General features: G+C 39.0%; 1 protein-coding gene across 1 annotated transcript in view; it reads right to left on the bottom strand.

Moving 5' to 3' along the window:
- LOC306771591 (cytohesin-3-like) overlaps positions 1-22192 on the bottom strand; it is a 38361-nt gene extending 16169 nt beyond the window's left edge. Inside the window, exons 1-5 of the mRNA XM_079260815.1 lie at positions 21927-22192; positions 5042-5124; positions 3833-3897; positions 2652-2718; positions 2366-2484 (exon numbers count right to left, since the gene is read on the bottom strand). Of these exons, the coding sequence (XP_079116941.1) occupies positions 2366-2484; positions 2652-2718; positions 3833-3897; positions 5042-5124; positions 21927-21975 (383 nt within the window). The 5' untranslated portion in view covers positions 21976-22192. The remainder of the gene's footprint in view (positions 1-2365; positions 2485-2651; positions 2719-3832; positions 3898-5041; positions 5125-21926) is intronic.
- Between the last annotated feature and the right edge of the window lie 227 nt (positions 22193-22419).

The raw sequence follows: 22419 nt of genomic DNA, 5'->3' as shown, positions 1-22419 counted from the left end.
AATTTTGATTAGTTACTTTTTTTTCTTTTTTTTCTATTAGAAAAGGAATGTAAACCTAGCACAAAAACAAGGAAATTTTTGTTGGATCACTTCACCTGTTCTGTAATATAAACTGGTGTTGTATTGTACTTTGTTTGAAACTCTTTTCAGGCACCGTCACAACAAGGTATCGTTTCTAAGGACCTGTGGAACAACATAGCTAAATGTTTTGTACGAATAGCAGCAAACTGACAGACAGAGAGATCAGAGTGATATTCAGTGTCTCCAGAATCAAGGACTTAACTTCATCCTCCATCTCCCCCACGGAGCCATCACCATAGAGCGCCTCCAGAATTTGGGAGTGAAAAGGATGGAATGACCTGCTGTGCGGGAACTTTTCTCGGATAAGCTTGGGTGTGCTGTACATGCTGTACGTGTGTCCAACACAACCATGCTTGGTTGAGCAATGCAAAGTTTCTGACCAGGAAGTGCTGAGTTGTTCTAGATGTGTATTACTGATGTCCCTGACAGTGTAACATGAATTAAGTATAAAAAATATGAATTAAGTATTAAAAAATATGTGTTGTTTTTTTTCTTATTATTGTTGGAGAATGCAATCATATGATCCACAAAGCAACTCAAAACAAATGATGATTTGGCACATTTTTGAGGCATCCTTACAATTTATACCAGACTTTCCAACAATGAATAATGCAACACAAATTTGTAGTGTCAGAAGAGAGAAATAATCAAGCAAACTCAAATTCCCTTACTTATTTGCTAAGTTTATGTGACCTGAAAAATCAGAGCCATCAAGGAAATATTTAAGTTACTTCTGCTTTCACATAGTTAGAATCAGATTTAATATTGGTTGTAAAAACTGTTAGGTAAAAGTCTGTTCTCATCCTAATAACCTATGAATATGGGGAGAAACATCAAACAGGAGCCAGTAACAGTGTACAAAGACATAAAAGCTTTTCTTAGCATCTTAGCAACTTATATGGGTTCCCTTTTATGTTAAACCTTTGGAGTATGTGTGCAATGTTGTGTACAACAACTAGTCACTAAAGTTCTCACAATTTATCTACATACAATATAAATGTATAGTTAGAGTCTCAGTTTTTTTAATAATAAACCAAAAATAACCTGCTTTATATGGCTAGATTTGACATAAATATGGTCTAAGATTCTGAATTCACAACAGAATGAACTCATGTTAATGTATAAAAGCTGTTGGCTTTAAAATATAATGTTACTGTAGTTATCGGAGTAAAATTTTCTGTCCAGTAATATCTCTATGAAACATCTCCATTTGATACTACCCTCAATAAAAAATTAACCCAGGTTGAGCCGACGTTGCAGGACCCTTTAAAAAAAAAACACACATCAACAGTCTTACAAATATTATTAAAAATGTTTGAGATTATAATTTTTTTCTGTGGCATTTCCACACGGATCGCTCGCTGATGATCCTCTCAAAGATCATGCATCAGTCACAGAGTGAAAATCAAGCGGCAACCTCCGGCGGTAAAAAGTGAAGCCTATGCGGAGTGCATAAAACTGCAGTTCCCCCTTCATCCACAAGGGGCTGCAAAACAGAGCAAATCCCCATAGACTCCCATGTTAAAAAGGCCAACTTCACGGCAGAAATAAACATGTTTACAGCCTGGTTCAAAAATCCATTTTTGGTTAATAGGTCATGTTTGCCTTCATGACAACTGTGGGGGGAGTGAATTTTTTTCTAACTCGCCCGTTTTAAAGTAATTTAATCTCGAAGTTCGGCAAATTTAGGGGCGTGTCCTTTTGATTGACAGGTACCAATCTGGCTTCCATCTCTTTATATCTCTTTATATACAGTCTATGGTGAAAACCCTGTTTTCAGCTTTTTTGACGGAATGAATATTTTCTTCAGATAAAAGAAGCTCCAAACATGAATATCTGATGAGATTATCTTACTGTGTTTTAGATCATACAGAGATAAAAATTTCAAGATTTAACTGACATTAAAACGCCTCTCCTCCACTTGTAGCTTCTCTGTTTTGATCTTGACTCAGTTTCACTATCTTCATCCATTTCGGAATTATTCCACGTATCTTAGACCGTCTGCAGCTGCAGGACTTTCCTCTTTCTTTATCACCCAGCCATCTGACCTGACACCCAAGCTGCTGGATGATCGTTTTATGACCAGCTGTAAGTCCACATGGGCAGACTTACTGTGACAAGACACCCACACTGTCCTAAAGATTCATGCTGGCGGAGGTTTAATAATGTTCTCCCATTTTAATCAGCAAACCCAAGCCATAACTTCCTTCTTTAATCACAGAGGGGGAGTAAATCTCATGTAAGGAGGACTTTCTCGCCCAGCATGACAGATGCTCTGTCTCACCGTTCGCCTAAGTAGTCTCCGATGACGGTCTTGTTGAGCCCTTCGCCTTTGTAGAGGAACTGGGCGATGTCTTCGGGAGTGTGCTGGAGAAGGTCGTTCTCCAGCAGGAACTGAATTCCCTGGAGAGGAAGAGGAGAAAACAAGATAGCTCTTCATTGCTTTCACGGATGGCTAATGGAAAATGACAGCATTTCACAGTTGCTCTCCACTGAAAGTCATTCGGTTTAGGTCAGCTGAGACCCCGGAGGTTGTGATGGAAGCGTCAAGCGAAACTAAAAAGCAATACCTTTTTGGGATCCATGTTGAATTTCTTCCTGCCCATAGCGATCTGTTTGTTTCTCTGGGATGTTTTACTAGAGCACAAACAAAAATGGAGACTTGTTCAAATGAAACTAAATAACACAGATGACTTTTTATTTTTTTAAATAAATCTGAATAACATTGTGAGAAAAGACAGGACCCTTAAAATCATCATTACTATAAAAAAAAATAAAATAAAAAAAAAGACAAAAAAGATACAACCATTACCAGTAACAATTCACAGGGTGCAATAAGTTTATCTGTATGAATAATGGTGGTTGATATGACAGTGTAACTCTCAAATTAGGCCAAAGTGGCTTTGTGTGTTTGCATTTCTGGTCAAACATGGAAATTATAGTCTCTAAAAAAAAAAAAAAGATATTTCTGGACATAAGCACAGAAACTGAAGGGAGAATTAGAGCCAAAGTTATCTATTACTTTAGAGGTTATACATGTTATATTCTCTACTATATTACCTGGAGATTTACAAAAAATAAGGATTAGCATACAATATATAGACAAATCTTATCCAAGCAGGCTGGTAGATGCTTCTGATCTGCTTTTAGAAAATATATTTGCATCAAGAAACTCAGGTTTCAAGCCTGAGTTAGTTCCACAAAGCCATCTTCTGGTCCTTTTTGGGAGAAATCAATTAAACAGTCCCATCTGATCAGGCACATTACAAGCACTTTATCTGTTTTTCATCTCACATTTATTTAACCTCATTAAGAACAAACTGTTATTAAAACCGGTGACTGATGAAAGTAAAAGCCTCTTGTAGAAATTAGATAAGGGCTAAAACGCAGCAACACGAGCATAATATGCATGGGCGTGCAACAATAAGCATTCAGTTTAACCTCAGTGTAAGTTAATAGATGTTGATGTCCAAAATAACCTTTTGTCCAGGTAACCTTTTGGTATTATGCATCAGAGTTAACAAAATGTGGCAGAACTGTTAAAAATATTAATAAGATATGCAGATAAAAATTATTATTTTGCCAAGGCTAATCAATTATATATTGATTAGCCTTGGCATTATAGTGTCTCTATGTCAATCAGACACTAAAGAAAAATATCCACAATGAGTCAGTCAGGAGATACTGCAAATAAATGAGCCAGGTTAGCATCACACCCTGAAACAGAACAGATATGAACAAATAGACTCACCTTTCCCCGACACACGTGAGTTGCTCGATCTCTGTCATGACTTCTGCTATTTCAAACTTCAACCTCTGAGAGAAACAGAACAAAACAGGCTCTCGTTTTCTTTCTTTAATGTTAAAACAAGTCAAAGCAAAAGACAGACAGGAGCAAGGTTCAACCGTCTGCGATGCAAAAATTGTGAGCAAACTGGATGTGCGAAGATGCATGACTGCTCTATTTGCATTATCTACAGCATGCAAATAGGCCAACAGCGCTGCAGCAGATATGCTGTGGAGTTTAAAGGTCAAACTTCCACCCCACCCCCCCGAAAAAACCGAATGTAACTACATATGAGAAAAAAACAAATAAAAGACTTTTTAATGTAATTTCACTTTTGCAAAGGCTTAAGCAATCATGGTGCAATTTATGTAATAGTTAAAGTTGAAAAACTAAAACTGAGCCTCATCGTGGTAAAGATAAAACTCTTCTCTCAACTTGTCCCAACAATCAACCCATCTTAACACTCAGTAAGTGACGCCTACAGCTCAGGAGGAGGCTGTAAGGAGGTGCAGAATCACTTTTACAGACCTGAGTTTTTGTCTCAGTTTGTAAAACAGGTTAGATGCGCGTGGTGGTGCACTGCTGTACTGTGCTGCAACATAGTACAAACACAACCTTCTTGGAGGAGCCATTTGCAGTAAACCCTTGTTGTTATCAAATCACAAATTCGGCATCTGAATTTAGCAGATGATATCTACATGATGCATAATGTAACAAATGTTGTAGACCAATAAGGTTGAGTAGATGTATCTGACCCAGATAAGCTACCGGTAGTTAGGAAAAGAGTGACTTCTGGACAGTATATCATGTAATGAACATATTTTCTGGAGTAGGGGGCTTCTATGGTTCAAAGTGTGTTTAAATATTAAAGAAAAGAATGTAGTCAATAAATAAATATGTGCAAATCTAGGACACAGATATCTGTAAACGATGTAATCAAGACAATGAGCATTTTAAAGCAGTGATGATGATGATTATAAAAAGGGAAAACGTCTCGTGTGCCGTTTGTTTTAAATCAGATGACTGTCTGGCATCTTTGTTATTTACAGTAACAGATATTATCAGATAAAACTTTGGCATGTTATTCATAAGACAATCCTCTGCTACTGCAGTTAACCTCAACATATCTAATGCACTGAGCTCACTGTATGAATCAAAAGTGCAAACACACACCTCAATATCATCGAGCAGCTCTCTCTTCCTCCGTCGGATATTTGACAGCTCATCCCTCTCCGCCAGGGACAGATCCTCAGGAACTGAAACACATGATGGAAAAAACACGGCAGACTGTAACCACAATTTGTCCACAGCTCACAACTCTACTTTCTCTCCTTGAATCCCGACTGAAAAATGAAAAGAAAAAGGTGAAATTTGAGAACATGATAAAGTAACATGATAAAAGAAGGAAAACTCAGGCCTACATCCAGTTTGGTACCTACAAATTCTTGAGTTCAGAGCCAAAACGGAAAGCCATCTGCCTCATACAGTGAAGTGAAAGGCAGTGCTACTGTTCTTTTACCTTGTTCGGCTCCAACAGCATAAATCAAGAGTCTCTGTGTTTGTCTTAATTAACTGGGAAAAGAGAGAAGGCGAGGAGCCTTAATTATTCCACTTGAAAGTGTTTTTTTTGCTCCATCCCTCCTTCTCCATTTAGCTCAGGGGAATATGCTATTAATAAAACTAATCCAGATTAAGTTTTCTTTCATTAAATGTGAATTTGACAATTTAACACAGCCCATGACCCCAATTCCTCTACCACGAGTGTTTTACAGCTCTGGGAAAATATGAGCATGAGGAGAGAATGATTTGCCTCGTCTTTCCGCCTCAGTTTTGTTTCATATTCTTTCCTGTTTATATTATTTCTCCTCGTTACATTTTGTGCAATGCACACTTCTCTATCCTTTAGGAAATACCAAGAGCCCATGCAATCTTGCTTCATTTGGCCAGCTCTGAAGCAGAAACCTCTCAACAGGAAAACGGTACATCTAATATCTTGCACAGATTTGTGACGACGTGTTTCTGAAGCAAAAAGAAAAAAAGACACACACTTACACACACAAAAACGACAGCACTAGTTGTTTTTCTCTCACAGGCAGGAATCTGCATTAATTAAAATAAAACAAGGTCACTGGGTTTGAAAGGAAGGCACACTCAGCCCAAGAGCTGTGCTCAAGGCACCAAGTATTGCTCCTTAAGGTATTAGAAATAAGACTAAAGGTTCCCAACTTTATTATGTAAACTTTAAGCACTGTGATGAGGGGCAGGTATACAGGGGAGAGGGTGGGAGGATTTCCTTTATGGGCCATGTATTTAATAGACAGCAGAAGGGGATACCAGTGAACAATGGCTCCAAGTATGAAAATAAAGATGTTAATTAGCGTTGCTAACCTCCGGCTGCCTCTCGCCACTTATGTAATGCAACTGTAAGCACTCGGAATGAAGCCTTAAAGCCAATTAGTGCTCTCAAAAAGTTTCAAGGCTGTTTTAAAAACTCCTTTTATGCTTTACTTGAAGAGTATTTCTAAAGTTTAAGCCTACATACACTAAATGTACAGAGGAACTTGTGTACATCTGTCTAACTCTATAGCAGCAACAGTTGAGTTGGGTAAAGATGTGCTTCTGCTTTTCTCAGTAATAACTTAAAGTAATAGTCCAATGTAAAACCCCAACATTGTGTAAAATATTAATAAAAACAGAGCACAATGATTTGCAAATCTTGTAAACATTCAGTTGCCAATAGATCATAAAACACATGTCAGATATTGAAACTGAACCATTTTTACCACTTATGAAATATGTTAGCTCATTTGGAATTTGATGGCAACAATGGATATGAAAGTGATGTTGGCAAAAGGGGCAACTAGGCTGGAAAAGTAACACCTCCTCGGAAGGAGAACTTGGCGTTTAAGGTGAACTGGCAACAGGTCAGTAACGTGTTTGGGATTTGATGGAGCATTTCTGAGATACAGAGCCTCTCGGAGGTTCACCAATCTGCAACAAACTTCTCTGAATCCATTTCAGAAAAATGTCCCTCAATGTAAAAGTTTAGTGTCACAATTTCAAACAATTCTAAGAATCAAAAGTAATTTCCATGCATGCAAAGGACAAGACCAAAGGTCAAAACTGAATGATGATGATAATCTGACCTCGGTACAGTAAATATGATTACCCCCCAAAAAAATCACTGCATATCCAGAAATCACTGATTGCAAACCATGAAATCTTGTGACCATAAAATCTGTCATTGCAGGTTATATTCTATTCTACAGTCATTTAGCAGACGCTTTTATCCAAAGCGATGTACATATATATCCCGATGGGCACATCGGGGGGCATTTTAGGGTTCAGCGTCTTGATCAGGGACACTTCGAAACACAGTCATCTTCCTCCTGAGCTACCCTCCTCTTTTAAAGAGGAAGCCATGTGTGATCATGACCCAGAAATGCTGCTGTTGTCTGGTCTTGACCAAAGCTCATTTTAGAATAAGTGGAAATCATTAGTGTGGTCAGTTCAAACAAAGCTTGATTTTTTTCCTTTTGAAACCATGGATGCAATGTCATGTAAACTAGAGAGAAGAGAGACCATCCAGCTTTCTATCTTTAGTCAAGCCTGCATCTCTGATCATATGGGGCTGCTTTAGTGCCTGTAGACAACTATGGACAACTTACACAGCTTTGAAGGCACCATCAATACTGAAAAGTACATGTGATTTTTGGAGCAGCATCCCGTGCTGCCACTCAGATCTCTCTGTCAGGGAAGACCTTGCAGATTTCAGCAAGAAAATGCTAAACACATACTGCATCCATCAGAACAGCATGGCTTCACCGGAAATGCAACAGCAAAGGTCCAAAACTGTTGAGCAGCTAAAACTTTGCATCAGGCCAGAATGAGATAAAGTTCTCCTCCTAAAGCTCCTGGAACTGATCTCCTCACCTCCGAGATGTTTACAGACAGTTGCTACATTGCCACGTGCTACACAGTGGTAAATATTTCCTTATTCTAAACTTTTTGAGATGTTTTGCTGGCATATAAATAGAAATTAGCTCATTTAAATAAATAAATAAATATAATGATGTAATTTTCCAAAATGTGCACTTTGTTTTTTATTTGGAAAAAGACTTTATTGACGGAAAACACCAAAACCTTGAATACAAGCAATCTCCTGCTGACAATGTCGTCATGCAGGGTGAAACAGCAGAGATGATGGTCAGAAAAGAAATCTTACATAATTACAGAATATTATTTGAACTTTTTAAAATCAAACTGAGGGGTACATTATGCTTGATTATTACATGGACACCAGTTACATTTTCCATTTGCACTGAAATATATGTGGTTCATTGCACACCCACCTGCTGCTAGACATCATCATTATTATTTACCATCTCACAATGTTTGTTATTACATGTATATTGTGTTTTATATAGTATTTCATATTTTAGCTTGATTAATTTTATTGCTCTTATAGCCTCATCTTAGTTTTTTTTATTTATTATATTTCTATAAGTAGCCTATGTTCCATCTTGCACCATTGCACCAAGAAAAAATCCTAGTTTGTGAAATGTTGGACTGAAAATGGCAATAAAACTGATTCAGATTCAGATTCTGAATTCTGACTAAAGTCAAAGATGTGCACCTGAAATGAGAATGAAATGAGATTCTTAATGACATTATCTTAAAATGACAGCAAAGATAACCAAATATACTCTAGTTCCAGCTTCTTAAAGACGTATAATTCTTGTGAACAAGTTTTGGATTTTGCTTAAACAAAGCAATGTCAGTACCACTGCTAATGCTCTCTCTTAGCTAAAATCACATCTTGCTGCAGACATCAGTTAATCCAGCAACAGCGGCTCTCAACGGCTCTTCTGTCCAAGGACATTCCCCAGGGTTAAGTGCTTAGTCCACTTCTGTTTGTCTTACACATCCTCCCCCAGTGAAACAGCATATTTTACCACAGTCTCCTCGTCCACTTTAATGGAGACAACATCCAGCTTGATGGCTCTTTCCCACCACACCACTGCAACCATATCACCAGATGGGCATTTTTACTCTTAAAAACAGCTTGTCTCCATCCATCTCGACCTTCTCCTGCTGATGAAACACTGACCCATGCATCCTAACATCCACAATCTACTGATGCAACAGCATTGTTTACTGTACATCACCAACATCCCAGTTAAACATTACTTTAGTCTCAGTCTACTTTACCCAGACTTGCTCACCTGCTCCTGCACCTCCATCCTTCAGAGGTTTTCCTGACTTCCAGTCCTCCAACAGATTAATTAGAAAGTACTTCTCTCTCTCTCTCTCGCGGAAAAGCCTTCATAATCAGACCCCCTCCAACCTCGCTGACCTGCTTTATCAACACAATCCTCTCCGTAACTTCCACTTGTCTGACGGCAAGCTTCTGTCTACGCTGCTCAGGGCCAAGTACTACACTTGGCCAAAGGACATTTCTTTTTAAAGATTTCCTTTCCCTCTAAAAGTATTTTCAAGCTGCTCAGTAACTTGGTCATGTTTAAAACACTTATTGAATCTCACATTTATAGAATAAATTAGTTTCTATAGCAATAATGCTCTTTTTTTTCTTTCTTTTTTTTGGGAGGGTGAGGGTATTTAGTGCACTAAAAAGCAATTCATGTATAGCTATTAACTATTATGAAAGAAATCATTAAAAAGTCATGAATAGTAACACAAAATCATTGATGTGGGCTATAGAAGATGTCTTTTTTCCCCCAGGGAGAGACAATGTGCAAGCAGCAGAGAGTCCCATGTTTTCCATTAGCTCAAGGCTGTGCATTAGCTAATGGACATGTCTGACTAGTGCTTCAATGTGCATGATTACAATCTTAATTCATTACAAATCTAATGAAAAGAAGAGGATGCTCTCTTTAATAAGAACTCACCATCATTACTGGCAAAGGATTAACATTATCCTTCAATCCAGGTCTCACTGAAACCACTTTAGGTCATTCAGAGCATACATTTGATTACACAGGAGGCTAAAAGTCCCAACTACCAGATAGGTTTTCTTCAACAGAGATTGTCCCCCTGTTAGATCATTAACACACTTTCTCCCTGTGAAACTCAGGAAATGAGGTAATGTCTTCAACAAGCACAGACAGAGTTGAGAAGTTACCATTTCTACTGGCTCAAAGCAAACACAGCCATGCTTTAATGATAATCAACTTAAATCAATTATGGAGTGAATCAAAGAAAAAAGCAGGCTTGAGATGGGTCAGATCAGGAGAAGCTGTAGTCTGCATCAGAAATCCACTTTTCTGAGTGATACTTCAGAGGGCTTAGACTCTAACATGTGCCCACAAAGAACAAGAGGCAGTAGCAATTTTCACCTTTAAAAAAATCCCTCAAAATCTGCTTTAAAGAGTGAATCCCACCCTGCTCTTCACACCTAAAACCAACATCTGTCCCTGAACACCCACTGGAGCCACAAGCTTCAACAGTGTTTTAACTAACGCAGGAAATGCCACCAGTCTACTTCAGCCAGTAACTTTTACAATGTTTAGTTTGGTCATGCCTGTAAATATTCATGTCATTTGTTGGTTAACATAGACAGAAAAAAAAAAGAATCTAATTATCTGGCCATAGCTCAACGGCTGCTCTAAAACTGTCATTTATACCAGCTGAGTAAAAATCCCATGCTCGCTTAACGCTGGCTGTGGTCCCAGTCATACTGAGTCATGTGAGTGAGAGGAGCATTATCCAGACTCACTGGCTTTAAACCTGCGACTTTACTCACTATAATGTCTTAGAAGTGGATGAGCTTTAAAAAAAGATAACCCTTTTACCCGGCTTGGCCCGGCAGCTCAGTGTGTCACATGCGAAGGAGCAGGAAAGCCAGGGAAACTTCCTCTGGATCCAGACCCTAATCTGAAGCCTGCTGTCCCCAATCCCTCTTAGTGTGGACAAAGACATGCTCGGGTCATGCAGACAGAAACACAGACATGTGGCTGGGCCCGCACATGAGTGCAAATACACGACAGCCAGCTGGCTCTAATCCCACACACTCTCCCTACCCTCCACTCTCTCAGCCCAAAACGAGTCTGTCACAGCGGAAGTGAGACATATACACAGATGTTTTCACTGAACATGTGAATCTAACCTACATCATCACTCATCCCTGTGATGCTGGATGAAACAAAGCAGCATTCATAAGCAGCAAAAAATCTGCTTTGCATATCCACTAAGCAGGAATGCTGAGATGTCAGCATGAGCAGGGGCCAATGTGAGGTGAAAGAAGTCAGGACCCAGGGGGTGAGGGTCATGTTCGCAGGCCTCTACAAGCATGCACATGAAGTTATGTGGCTGATGCAGTTGCATTTTACTGTAAGTCAAATAAGTTCACTCTATCAGTTTAACTGTAATTATACATAACCCGTATTTTGCACGTGTTATTAGTAAAAAATCAGTAAAAGTCCTAGCCTTTGCGTGAGAAGAGAGATTTGGGGGAGCTTGTGTGGCCTCTGTATTCACAGGCAGAATCTGGGGCTTGGGTAGCTGTGGAGCCCTCACACTGATTGCTCTGGTTAATCTGTAGTTTTTGGATGGGACCTCCTGCTGTGAGTGCATTTGTACAAGAGCATTGCTGTATAGTAGGTAGTCTGTACATGAAATCCTCCTTATATCACATATCTGCTTAGCATCATCACTATGTCAATATTTGATTTGATAAATCCATGGGTTGCATGTCCTTACACTAGCTGCCAAAGTAACCATAATCTGATGATTTGATGGGCCTGAGAATAACTAAAGTTAACACTGTTTCTTCTGGCATGTGGGCAGAATGAGGGGCTTTCACAGTCTGAGCATGGGTCAAGTAGCTTCTTGTTAACTCACTACAACAGATCAATGAACATTTTCCACTTTTAAGCAGAACCTAAAACTCAAACAACATTTTTGTCTCTCTGAATTATTTCAGCATTGAAAGATAAATACAGAAAGCTTGAAAGCATATATATATATATATAAATATAAATAAACATGCTAAACTTATATATATATAAACATGCTAAACTTTAACTCCACATTCCTACTTCTGCATTGCTGGAACCCTTTAATTTTAAAATTACATTATTGAATTCAATCTATTTTTCTTTAATTTCATTATTGCAAAGTTCAAGGCTCCCAGGGTTTAACCTAATTTGTATGAATGAAATGGAAAGCATGTACATCCTACGATGTGAAAGGCGACACATATTTCACAAGAAGATTTCCTATAAGACACAGCTGTTGCTTCCTGTGAAGCTCAGGTGACTGACAGAAGCAAAATGAATGTTATTCTTATCTGATATAGGAATATTTGCTTCCAGTATTGTGACTTATATCTAACCAGAGGGCAATTTTTAAATCAGTATGAGGACTTTTTCATCTGTATATTACAATGGATAATAATAAAATTCTAAATCTCTAATGACGCCAAATATATGTAGACACCAGCAGGGCCACAAAGGGTCAACATGGATGACTGGCACAGACTTCAATCCTCTCATTGTTGTGCAGCTCTGTTGAACTTGGAGCTCTCTGCCGGCTTTAGGCCTGCTCAGATGTTCAGGACGTTGCTGTGATAGTTGTATGTCTGCCTGCAAAAACACAGACTGTGGACCACCCTGATTACAGTCAAGATGAAACCAGAACAATATTTGATTGCAATGCTTTGGAAACCACCCACTGTGTCCAAATATTTAGACTCTCTTGACTTTCAGTTCACTGAAAATCAATCATAGTTGAATAATACTAAATATCAAAATGTTCAATAACCACCGACTGGATCAAACACTTTCTATTCTCCTCCAATTCAGCTGAAAAAGATGTTCAAACATGGAAGGAAGTTAAGAAAATGAAATAAGATGGTGCCAACACTTTTTATTAAATCTACAGGAGGGTCAGAGATTAATCACTGTTTGTTTGTTTTTTTTGGTATTGTCAATTATATGGTTTGAAAATCACAGTTCAAAAGAAATAAAGACAGATAGAGAGTTTTTAATAACATATATACTCATGAAAACCTCAAAGGTTTCAATCAAAGAGCTGGGATGCTCTTGTAAAATCTTCTAAAAAGTCATTATTATGTTGCTTTATCTGCCTTACAAGACTTTAGGCTCATTTTAAACCCAGTGGACATAAAAATGGTTAAAACCCAACTCATGCTTCTGAGAGTTAAGGTAAGCTGGACATTTTCCTTTTCCAGTAAAGCAAGAGCCAAGAAAAATATGGTAACCCTGCCGCCTCCCAGCCCTTCCCATTCTAGCCCGTATGGTCAGCTGGACCGGATCACTCTCCCTCCACTGACATCAGCTGTAGATTCCCTAAACATAGTGCATCTCTGCTGGCAGACTCTGTTGCTTCCCAAACCCTTTCTCATTTCATTTACAGTGCCTTTTGTCTCTACTCCGTCTCGCACTTTAAAGGGCTTCCCCTCCTTACAACTCCAAGTAATAGTTCTAAGCAACAACAGAAATGTTGCCTTACTGACAAACAGCTACAATTTCTTCCCCCGCCCACACACACACACACACACACACACACACACACACACACACACACACACACACACACACACACACACACACACACACATACACATCCAGTGCCATGGAGATGGGAACATGTGAGGAAGACTCCACAGCCTCTCTTCTAATCAGCTCCATATGTAGTCTCCTCTCTCAGCCCATAAATAGTGCAGTTTGTTACGAACCCTAGCTCAATCCCCACACATCATACCCCCGCCCCCGTCTGTGTGTTTGTGTATTTGTCCTGTTATATGTGGTATAATATATTGTATGTTTAATCTTCTAATGTTGCACAACAAAAACCATAATCTTGGCTGTCAAAATGAATTTCTGCTCAGTCCAAATAACCCCTTAAGCCTTTAAACAACAAAGCCTGCCTACTGGGTCAACCAGTGAGGTACAATTTAGCACATTTTAGCGCCTCTGCTTTAACACACATGAGACATATTTGCGTAAACCAAAGCAGATATTTACGTCCGGCTCCTGGACGGTTGTAGGACATTCGGAAGAGTAAAACTTATCCAATGCAATGTTTAATGCTAAAGGAGAAATTCATGTTTAATTCAAGTGAATAAAAGAGATGTAAAATGTAAGTAATCTTCTCATGAAAGCAAAAGTTTGAGGCAGCTAAGAGGTTTTACTGCACTGGTATCAGTCAGTTTCAAAGAAAAGTTTAGTAGTGTGGGATGTTAGAAAATGGTAATCGCCCTCATGTCTGTAAGGTTAACATAAGATGTTTGTCAAAGTTGGGGAAGGACCCTTACTGCTGCTTTTCTAAGACACCACGTCACCAAAGTTCATCGAAAGATTGTCCTCATGTCAAAGATCCTTTTAAAGCACTTAGTCTTTTTGTGAGATTTCATAAGAAGGCTTCAGTGAATCCTTTGTGTTTTCAGTTCTTTACTTTTGCATTTTACCTTCTCGGCCAGTTATTCCTCAAAACTTTCCATTCAACTTTGTTCAGCTTTTCACAACTCTGCTTTTGGCTTTTTGGCAATGGCCATTTTAATTTTCTGACCAATTGTAGAATAGTTGTTGGATACCGAACAAAGAAAATGTTTTTCCCCGACAATATGTCAAGAATAAGCTGTGAGAACTCCCAAACCAAGGCTGAATGAAAAAAAGACATGACCTTTTTTGCTGCAATGGAGAGAAAATGTTGTTCTTGTTGGGTACAGGCTTACAGGTAAGAGGGGTGTGAATTGAATGGTCCCACTCTAACAAATAAATATGCTTGACTTTGAGAAGCACCATCAGTTACGTAATCTTAGCTGGAAGCATTAAACAGTTAGCGGGTATTAACTCAGTTGTAATAAAATATTTGCGAAAAATGTCCCCCCAACTCTTATAAAACGATATTTTAAAATCGTATTTTCTAAGGAGGTGGATTTTAATCAACAATAGAATATGCATGGTCATATTCCAAAATTGTCAATGCCAGGATTCATGGGACTCAAATTGTGACAGTTGCATTTAGAGAGCGTGAGACATTGTCTTCATACATGGACTGGCTGCCACAGAGTTCAGACCTGAGCCCCATTGCGAATCTTTAGGATGTCCAGGAGAAGGCTTTGTGCAGTGGTTGGACTCTCCCATCATCAACATCTTGGTGAAATTTTTTTGCAACACTGGATGGAAATAAATCTTGCGACATTGCAGAAGCTTATTGAAACAATGCCACAGTGCAGCTATAATAAGCTAAAAGTCATCCCACAAAATATTCGTGTGACTTCATTTTTTCTTTGGTGACGACTTCCTTTTTGGCCAGGCAGTGTGTACATGTCAGCTGAAGGGTGTAAAAAATTTTTGCAAATCACTATCATTTAAATGAAAATACATAAATGAACAAAACAAATGTGGGCAGTGTAGTGGTTAGCGCTGCGGCCTCACAGCAAGAAGGTCGCTGGTTCAAGCAAGGAAGCAGGTTTGAACAGTGGCCTTTCTGTTTGGAGTTTGCATGTTCTTCTCGTGTATGTATGGGTTCTCTCCAGATACTCTGCTTTCCTCCCACAATTTTATGTTCATTAAGATTCTCCCTAAGAATGAATGTAAGTGTAAATGGTTGTTTGTCTCTCGCTCTTTGATGGACTGGCAACCTGTCCAGGGTATGCCCTGCTTCTCGCCTGATGATTGCTGGGATAGGCTCCAGCTTTCCCACCACCCTTAATTAGACCAATCGGTATAGATAATGAATGAATGAATGAATGAATAAATGAAAAACCTTCATATGGCTGAAACTAACATCCGCATGAGCACAATATCCCAATGACGTCTTGTTCGTTAAAAACAGACACATTTTTTTAGAGGTCACAATGCTGCAGACATGAGAAACAGTGAAAACAATCTTGGGATTGTTCTAAGTCAGGATTGAAAATTGAGAAAGTTTTGAACTCATAGTGTGAAATGAGAGGCTCCAGAACACAAGAAGAGAGAGAAGGGAAGAAGCTATTTATTCATACTTGCACTACTGGCACTTCCAGTTTCACTGGCCTCCAGTTATCCAGACTGCTGCATGCAAAAGTTCTACTAATTAGTAAAATATTAAATTACTAATAGAGTAAAAATTTAAGCCCAGATGCAGACTCTTCATGACCAGATTCTATCTGAAATAAGCCTAGAGGGAAAAAGAGTCTGAGCTCTGTTTGCCCTCTATCAGCCATTCTCCACCAACCATTTATTTTAAGCTGGCCAGCCTCCCACAGTGTATGCAGCGACAGCAAGTCCCAAGAGACAGCCTGATGTCCTCCCACACATTTACCCTAAAGCCACAGCAAACTCCATACCCTAATTACACCAACTTTCCCTTTCAACCAACTAATCTCCTTCAGAACTGAAGTGCTACACACCAAGAAATCACGTACAGTGTGTTGATTCAGGTTTCCCCAAAGCCATCTTGTCTTAGGTTTCATGCCTGATTCACTGAATATGATATGAAATAATTGCACAGTTTAAGAAGATAACATTGAGAGGAAGAGTTCCAAGAGGAAATGAATTAAAAAGGAAGGCTGTGCGTTGATGATTCTGCACAAGCTGGCATGTGTGCACCATTAGCAGGTCTTAAAAGACAAAACAGTAATGCGGCAGTCAGATATGACTTGTTATTTCTCCAATGTTCAGTCCAAAGAAAGCAAGAGAATTGAAGGGAAGTCCTTCCTCATTCAACTTTTCCCACGGTCAGATAGTGAAGAGTGCTGATTGACACTTAAACAGGAAAAATCGTCAGAACAAGCTCTCGCCAAAAAGCATCTTGCAAATTGTGAAACCACATACATGCAGCACGTAGCATAGTAAGTACAGACATCTCCATTTAAGTTGTACTGGAGTTCGATTTTTTCATTTTCTTTTTTAAAGATGAATTCCTTTTTACTTAATGCCTTGAACGCTAAACTCGGCCTCATTTTAATCCTTGATGAAGGGATCAAAGAGGATACAGGAAGTCAAGCTGTTACAATCCATGGCTTCCATCCAGGCATACCGAGCACCGCTTGCAAGCCAATGTCAGCTTCTGCATACTTTCCACTTCTCCATCCAGCTATACAATGATGCTAAAAATAGACACGAGCAATAAAAACATTTTCAACCCTGTTGCTGATTTCATTTTGAAGCCAGACCCTGTCTGCTCTGTGGCATGCAAGCGGAGCAGGGAAGCGCCGGCTCTGATTAGTGAGTCCAGTAAACAAGTACTAATGAATCCCGCGCTGCAGCTGAGTCCCACAAACAACCCACAGAGGTACAGTTTATAGTTGCATTCAGTTTGTATGTAAGCGTAGCTAAGAAATGATCTGGCTCGTCTGGCTGAGCTTTAGGAATAACTGCACATTCATAAATGCATCCAAATGCATTTATTTTATTAGCAAGATTCTGCAAGACCCCTAAGTTCTACAGTGTGTTTGTCTTTTGCAAAACAACTGACAGCTGAGCTGACAAGCATGGAGCTCAACTCATTTGGGAACAAGTTAGGATTCATTATCTCACAAAAAGGAGGGTCTACGATCGAACTGCCAACCTTGCAATTAGCAGATAACCCATTTCACCACCTGTGCTACAGTCAGCCTTCAATGGTGAGAATGCGTAAAAAGAGCCGTTCCTGAGGGAAATACCTACTTCTCTGGTGGCTCAGTATTCTTACATCTACCTTCATCACTTTTATGCCAGAGTTTTTAAGGAGGAGAGTTTAAGGACCTTGTATTTTGGAAATGACTGCTGATCTTTTTTAGGTCTCTTTTCAAACTATATTTCACAAACGAAACATGTTTTTGCACCTGACAAACAAATATCACAAACATTCACCGGGATATGGAAAATGTGTGTCAGTGAAAACAGGAAACAGTGAGTTGTTTGCTTAATGCAAGACAAAAGAAAAAAAAGCAAAAAGTTAGACCAGACACAGGAAAATTGTTACTGTTGAGTAAAGCGCAATTAGAAATGGAGTTTGGGAACATGTCACAAGCAAAATACTTATTATTTTGTGACAAATTATCATGTCAAGACCAATTCACGCCAATAAGGGACTTAACATGCAAATAAGCATGTAAGTTTCATCACACTCCTTTCACCTGACCCTTTCCCTGAATAAAAGCAAAATAATCTGATTTATCAGCAATTTAGTCAACATGGATAACCAGTTACAGGCTTTGTGGATTTTATATGATCCTATCAACTGCTATACCATTAAATTCTGCATCTGACACACACATGATGATGTTTCAGGCAAATTAAGCAGATTATTTCTGAAACAATGTTTAACCGTGTAACTCCACTCACATCATATACATTCACTGGATCCATCTGTATAAAGTACGTATCGCAGTCGTACAGCACATCTGCAATCTAAAGATCACTGGGTTCAGACACTTATCTCTTCATCAGTCAGTTTGGGTCCAGTTGAAGATCCTTGTAATACTGCCTGAGTATCCTGTAAGGTGGCTTTGGGAGCATTAGCTGTTTACATACTGCTAATCCCATGGAATACGGCAGCATCTGTTGGCTCTTTCCTCTGTTGTTTTTCAGACTGGTTCACCGCTGCAGAGCAAGTTTAAGTTGCAACTTTGAGCATATGTTGTGCCCGCGTGCCGAACGTACCAGCGTGAGAACATAACATGCATGCCAAGAAAGCATATGAGGGTTGAAAAGAATTTCTCAGACCAAAGGAATGTTTTCTTTTTTTTAATGTCTATAATGTATCTACAGATTTTTTGTGGACTAACTTGAGCCAACACACCTTGAAGAGAAGATGTCTACCCAATTCTTTTTTTTTTTAAACTCTGCACATATTTTTCTGCACAACCAAATTAAATAAATATAAAACCTCTGACTCTTTATAAGTGGCACCTCAGCTTTCTGCTAACACTTTCTGCCTTGACAAACTTCTCTTAATTCAGGTTGGATTTTAGCTGCTAGAAGTGTTTGACAGAGACAGAATTAGCACCAAGTGCTTGTGTTGTGATACCAGCATTATCAAAGTGTGCATGTGAACAATGTTAAGTGATGTGTGAAAGACAGTGAGTGTGAATAAGCAACAGAGAGCCCTTCAATTGTTTTAACATTTACGGTAAGTTATGTTACACACTGGCTGAGCAGACAAAGTGACTTTGTGCTCTCTGACTTCCTGTCACAGGATTAAACGACTGTTATCTCTGTGACTGACCTTATATGAGCTGTTTGCTTGTAGCACATGTGATATTGCTTGTGCAAAGTTGACTGTTCCACAGTTAGAGAAATTCAAGTATTGACTGTGTCTTGGTGTCACTAAAAGAAATGGTGGAAGACACCATAAGGGGACAGTGAACAGCTAAGTTTAAGAACTATCCTACCCCCGCTTCAACACCCATTCCCCTTCTTCCTCCACTAAAACACTCCTCTTCCAATCATATTTGTATAAAAGTTCAGAAGAGTAACCCCCCCCCCCCCCCCCCCCCCCTCAACTCTGCTAATCTCTGAATTTAACGGACAGACTGTTATCAGGCTATGGCTGTTTGTTTACACTACATTGGCTTTACAGACTTCAGCCCACAAGACAGTTTGGATTATCAGCTCAGAAACATACTGCATGTGTGTACTACCATACTATAATAACATAACTGATTCAGAGCTGCAGGCAGCCTGTGTGCAGTAATCTGGGTTACATGCAGCCATGAGGGTGGAAATTCTGCTTTTACATCAATTCACACTGTCAAAGCACAACACTATATAATACCCACGCCATGGCCAACATTTACAGCAGGTGTAAACAGAGTGTCACTGTATCACACTTAATCTCCATATGAAGCATCAGCTACTTCAGTCTCTTAACCCGACAAAGTGCGTTACCTTAATATACTTCAGTGAATTGTTGACTATTACTATCCCATAATATTCTGCTCACTGATTTGTCTCATGGAACTTATAACAGCAAACTGATCCATAATCAATCAGTTTCATGCAAATTCATAAAGTGTGTGATCATTGATGTGTGTAAACTTATTTAATTTCTTCAATAATTACATAAACCACAAGCATCATAGAATTAAAAAAAACAAGTGCAATTATTTGAAGAAATGATTAAAAAAAATAAATAAATAAATAAAAATATATACACATATATATATATATATATATATATATATATATATATATATATATATATATATTTATATATATACATATATATATATATGTATGTCTGTATATATATATATATATATATATATATATATATATATATATATATATATATATATATATATATACATATATATATATATATATATATATATATATATATATATATATATATATATATATATATATATATATATATATATATATATATTGTTGTGCATATATTTTTATTTTTTTCTGCATCATTCTGCAAAGGGACAGAGAAGACCATTATGTGAAAAGTTTAAAAGAGGAAAAGTCTGGGCGAGCTGCACGATGGCGAAGTGGTTTGCACTGTAACCTCACAGCAAGAAGGTCGCTGGTTTGATGGGGGAAGGTCACTGGGGGGAGGTTCAAATGGTGGTTTCCTCCCACCGTCCAAAGACATGCATGTTAGGTTAATTGGTTGATCTAAAATTGTCCCTAGGAGTGAGCATGAATGGTTGTTTGTCTCTTTGTTTTGGCCCTGCGATGGACTGGCGACCTGTCCAGAGTGTACCCCACCTCTCGCCCAAAGACTGCTGGGATAGGCCTCTTATTCGGACCAAGCGGTTTGAAGAATCAATGAATGAAGTCTGGACAGTAAGCAGGTCAGTAAAGAATATTCTGTGGCTGTAATATCTATAGAAAGCAGTGTGTCTTGGAGCAATAATCAAAGACTTTCTTGAAAGAAAAAAAACACTTGGTAGCATACATGGCTCCTAAACCTGTACATGACACTGAGCTTGCACAGTTAAATAATCTGAGTGTGAACTCGTTCCTGAATAATCAAGGGCTTGTGCTTTCAAACTATTTGCAAATAAGCAGAATGGTACTTCTCTTTAGTTTGGAAGACAGATTTGCCATCTGAATCTTTCATTAAGTGTTAAGTTAACACTTAAAGTGTTTGTTTAGTTAGGATTTTAAAAAGTTATTTTATTGACATTTATTATTAAAATCTGATTTTACTCTGTAAAGCGGTATCATATCTGACGCAAAAGGTTTTGGAGACGTTTTGCATCACTTTATGCACAAAACCTTGATTTTCACAGTCTAATAGCTGTCTTCTACCCCTTAGTTATACAATACAAACTAGACAATAATCTACCACACAATAATTTTAAGGTTATAAATGGTGAATATACTTTTTTTTTGTTTTGTTTTGTTAAAGGGCCAAATAAAGACTTTATTTTAAAAAATAGCCTAGTCTTTTTCTAGGTTTGAGCTTTAAGGGGTAAGAAATGTGTAAATCATTGCATTTTGCTTTTATCTGTGTTTTGCACATTAAGCCAGCTTCTTTTCTTAAAAAGGGAACGTGCATACTGGATATTGAGAATTTGTATCAGTTCATTTAAACCCTCTGGAGCGGATGAGCCTCCTTTCTTACCAAAGATTACCCAAATAACTTCATTCTATCCTTGTTTTTGCAGTTTTGTCGGGTGGCTTTGGATCCTGCAAGGTCTGTCCTACATGGATGACTGTCGGTCAGATATCTTATCAATTTCCCCCAGTTTGCAGGCTTCAAATGGCGCCACAAGATAGTAAGACACTTCAAAGTCATACAAGACATCAAACAGATGAAGACTACGTGGATTTTTTCCCCTCTCTGTAGCTTGTTATGTTTGTGCATGTCCTCGTTGGGTTTTCACATGTGCCAGCGCAGGAGCGGGCTCTCACCTCCGAGGATGGAGAGCCACCAACAGGCTCTCCCTTGGATCTCCCAGCAATGCTGCTTTAAATGTCAGTTTTCTTTAATCCAGTTCAATGACAACCAATCTGGTTGTTTTTTTCCGGCTATGCCATTAAAACCACAAGACCACCTCATGTCCTCGCGCATCCGTGTGACCTGACTCATACACATCCATCCATATCCATTCCAACGTGAGCAAAGAAAGAAACAGCCTTACCGTGATTGTCTTCATCCATGTCGACTGCAGGGGCGACTTGGCAGTTCATCAGAAGCTGTGAATCCTCGTGGGAAATGGATTTCTCTGACTGGATTTTTAACAGGATCTTGTCTCCATCCAACACAAACGAAGCCGGTGGTGCGTTCACGGGCAGAAGTGGACTGGCGCGAGAGGATCTCGGCGGTGAGATTAGTAGAAACACAGGGAGGGTAGGGGGTAGGAAGCCGCTCAGTGAGCGTTAAAGGTTGCTTCTCGTGAGCAGAGGTTTCATCTCACAGCGAGATTTAACACGGCCGCTTCTCTGTGTCTGCGCTCCATCCTCAGCTGCTCCGCCTGCGTTCACAGTAAAGCAGGGCGGCGTCATCAAGCCCCGCCCCTGCTACCCCCCCCCCCCCCCCCCCCCCCCCCCCCCCCACCTGCGCCACGAACACGCGAGTGCACAAAGCAACACTAAAAATTCATTATTAAAAATACGACCACAAAACGCATAAAA

Source organism: Telmatherina bonti, assembly GCF_933228915.1.
Source record: "Telmatherina bonti genome assembly, chromosome: 21".
Taxonomy (NCBI): domain Eukaryota; kingdom Metazoa; phylum Chordata; class Actinopteri; order Atheriniformes; family Telmatherinidae; genus Telmatherina; species Telmatherina bonti.
Note: the sequence above shows the minus strand (reverse complement) of the source record. Positions and strands in the feature narration are given on the sequence as shown.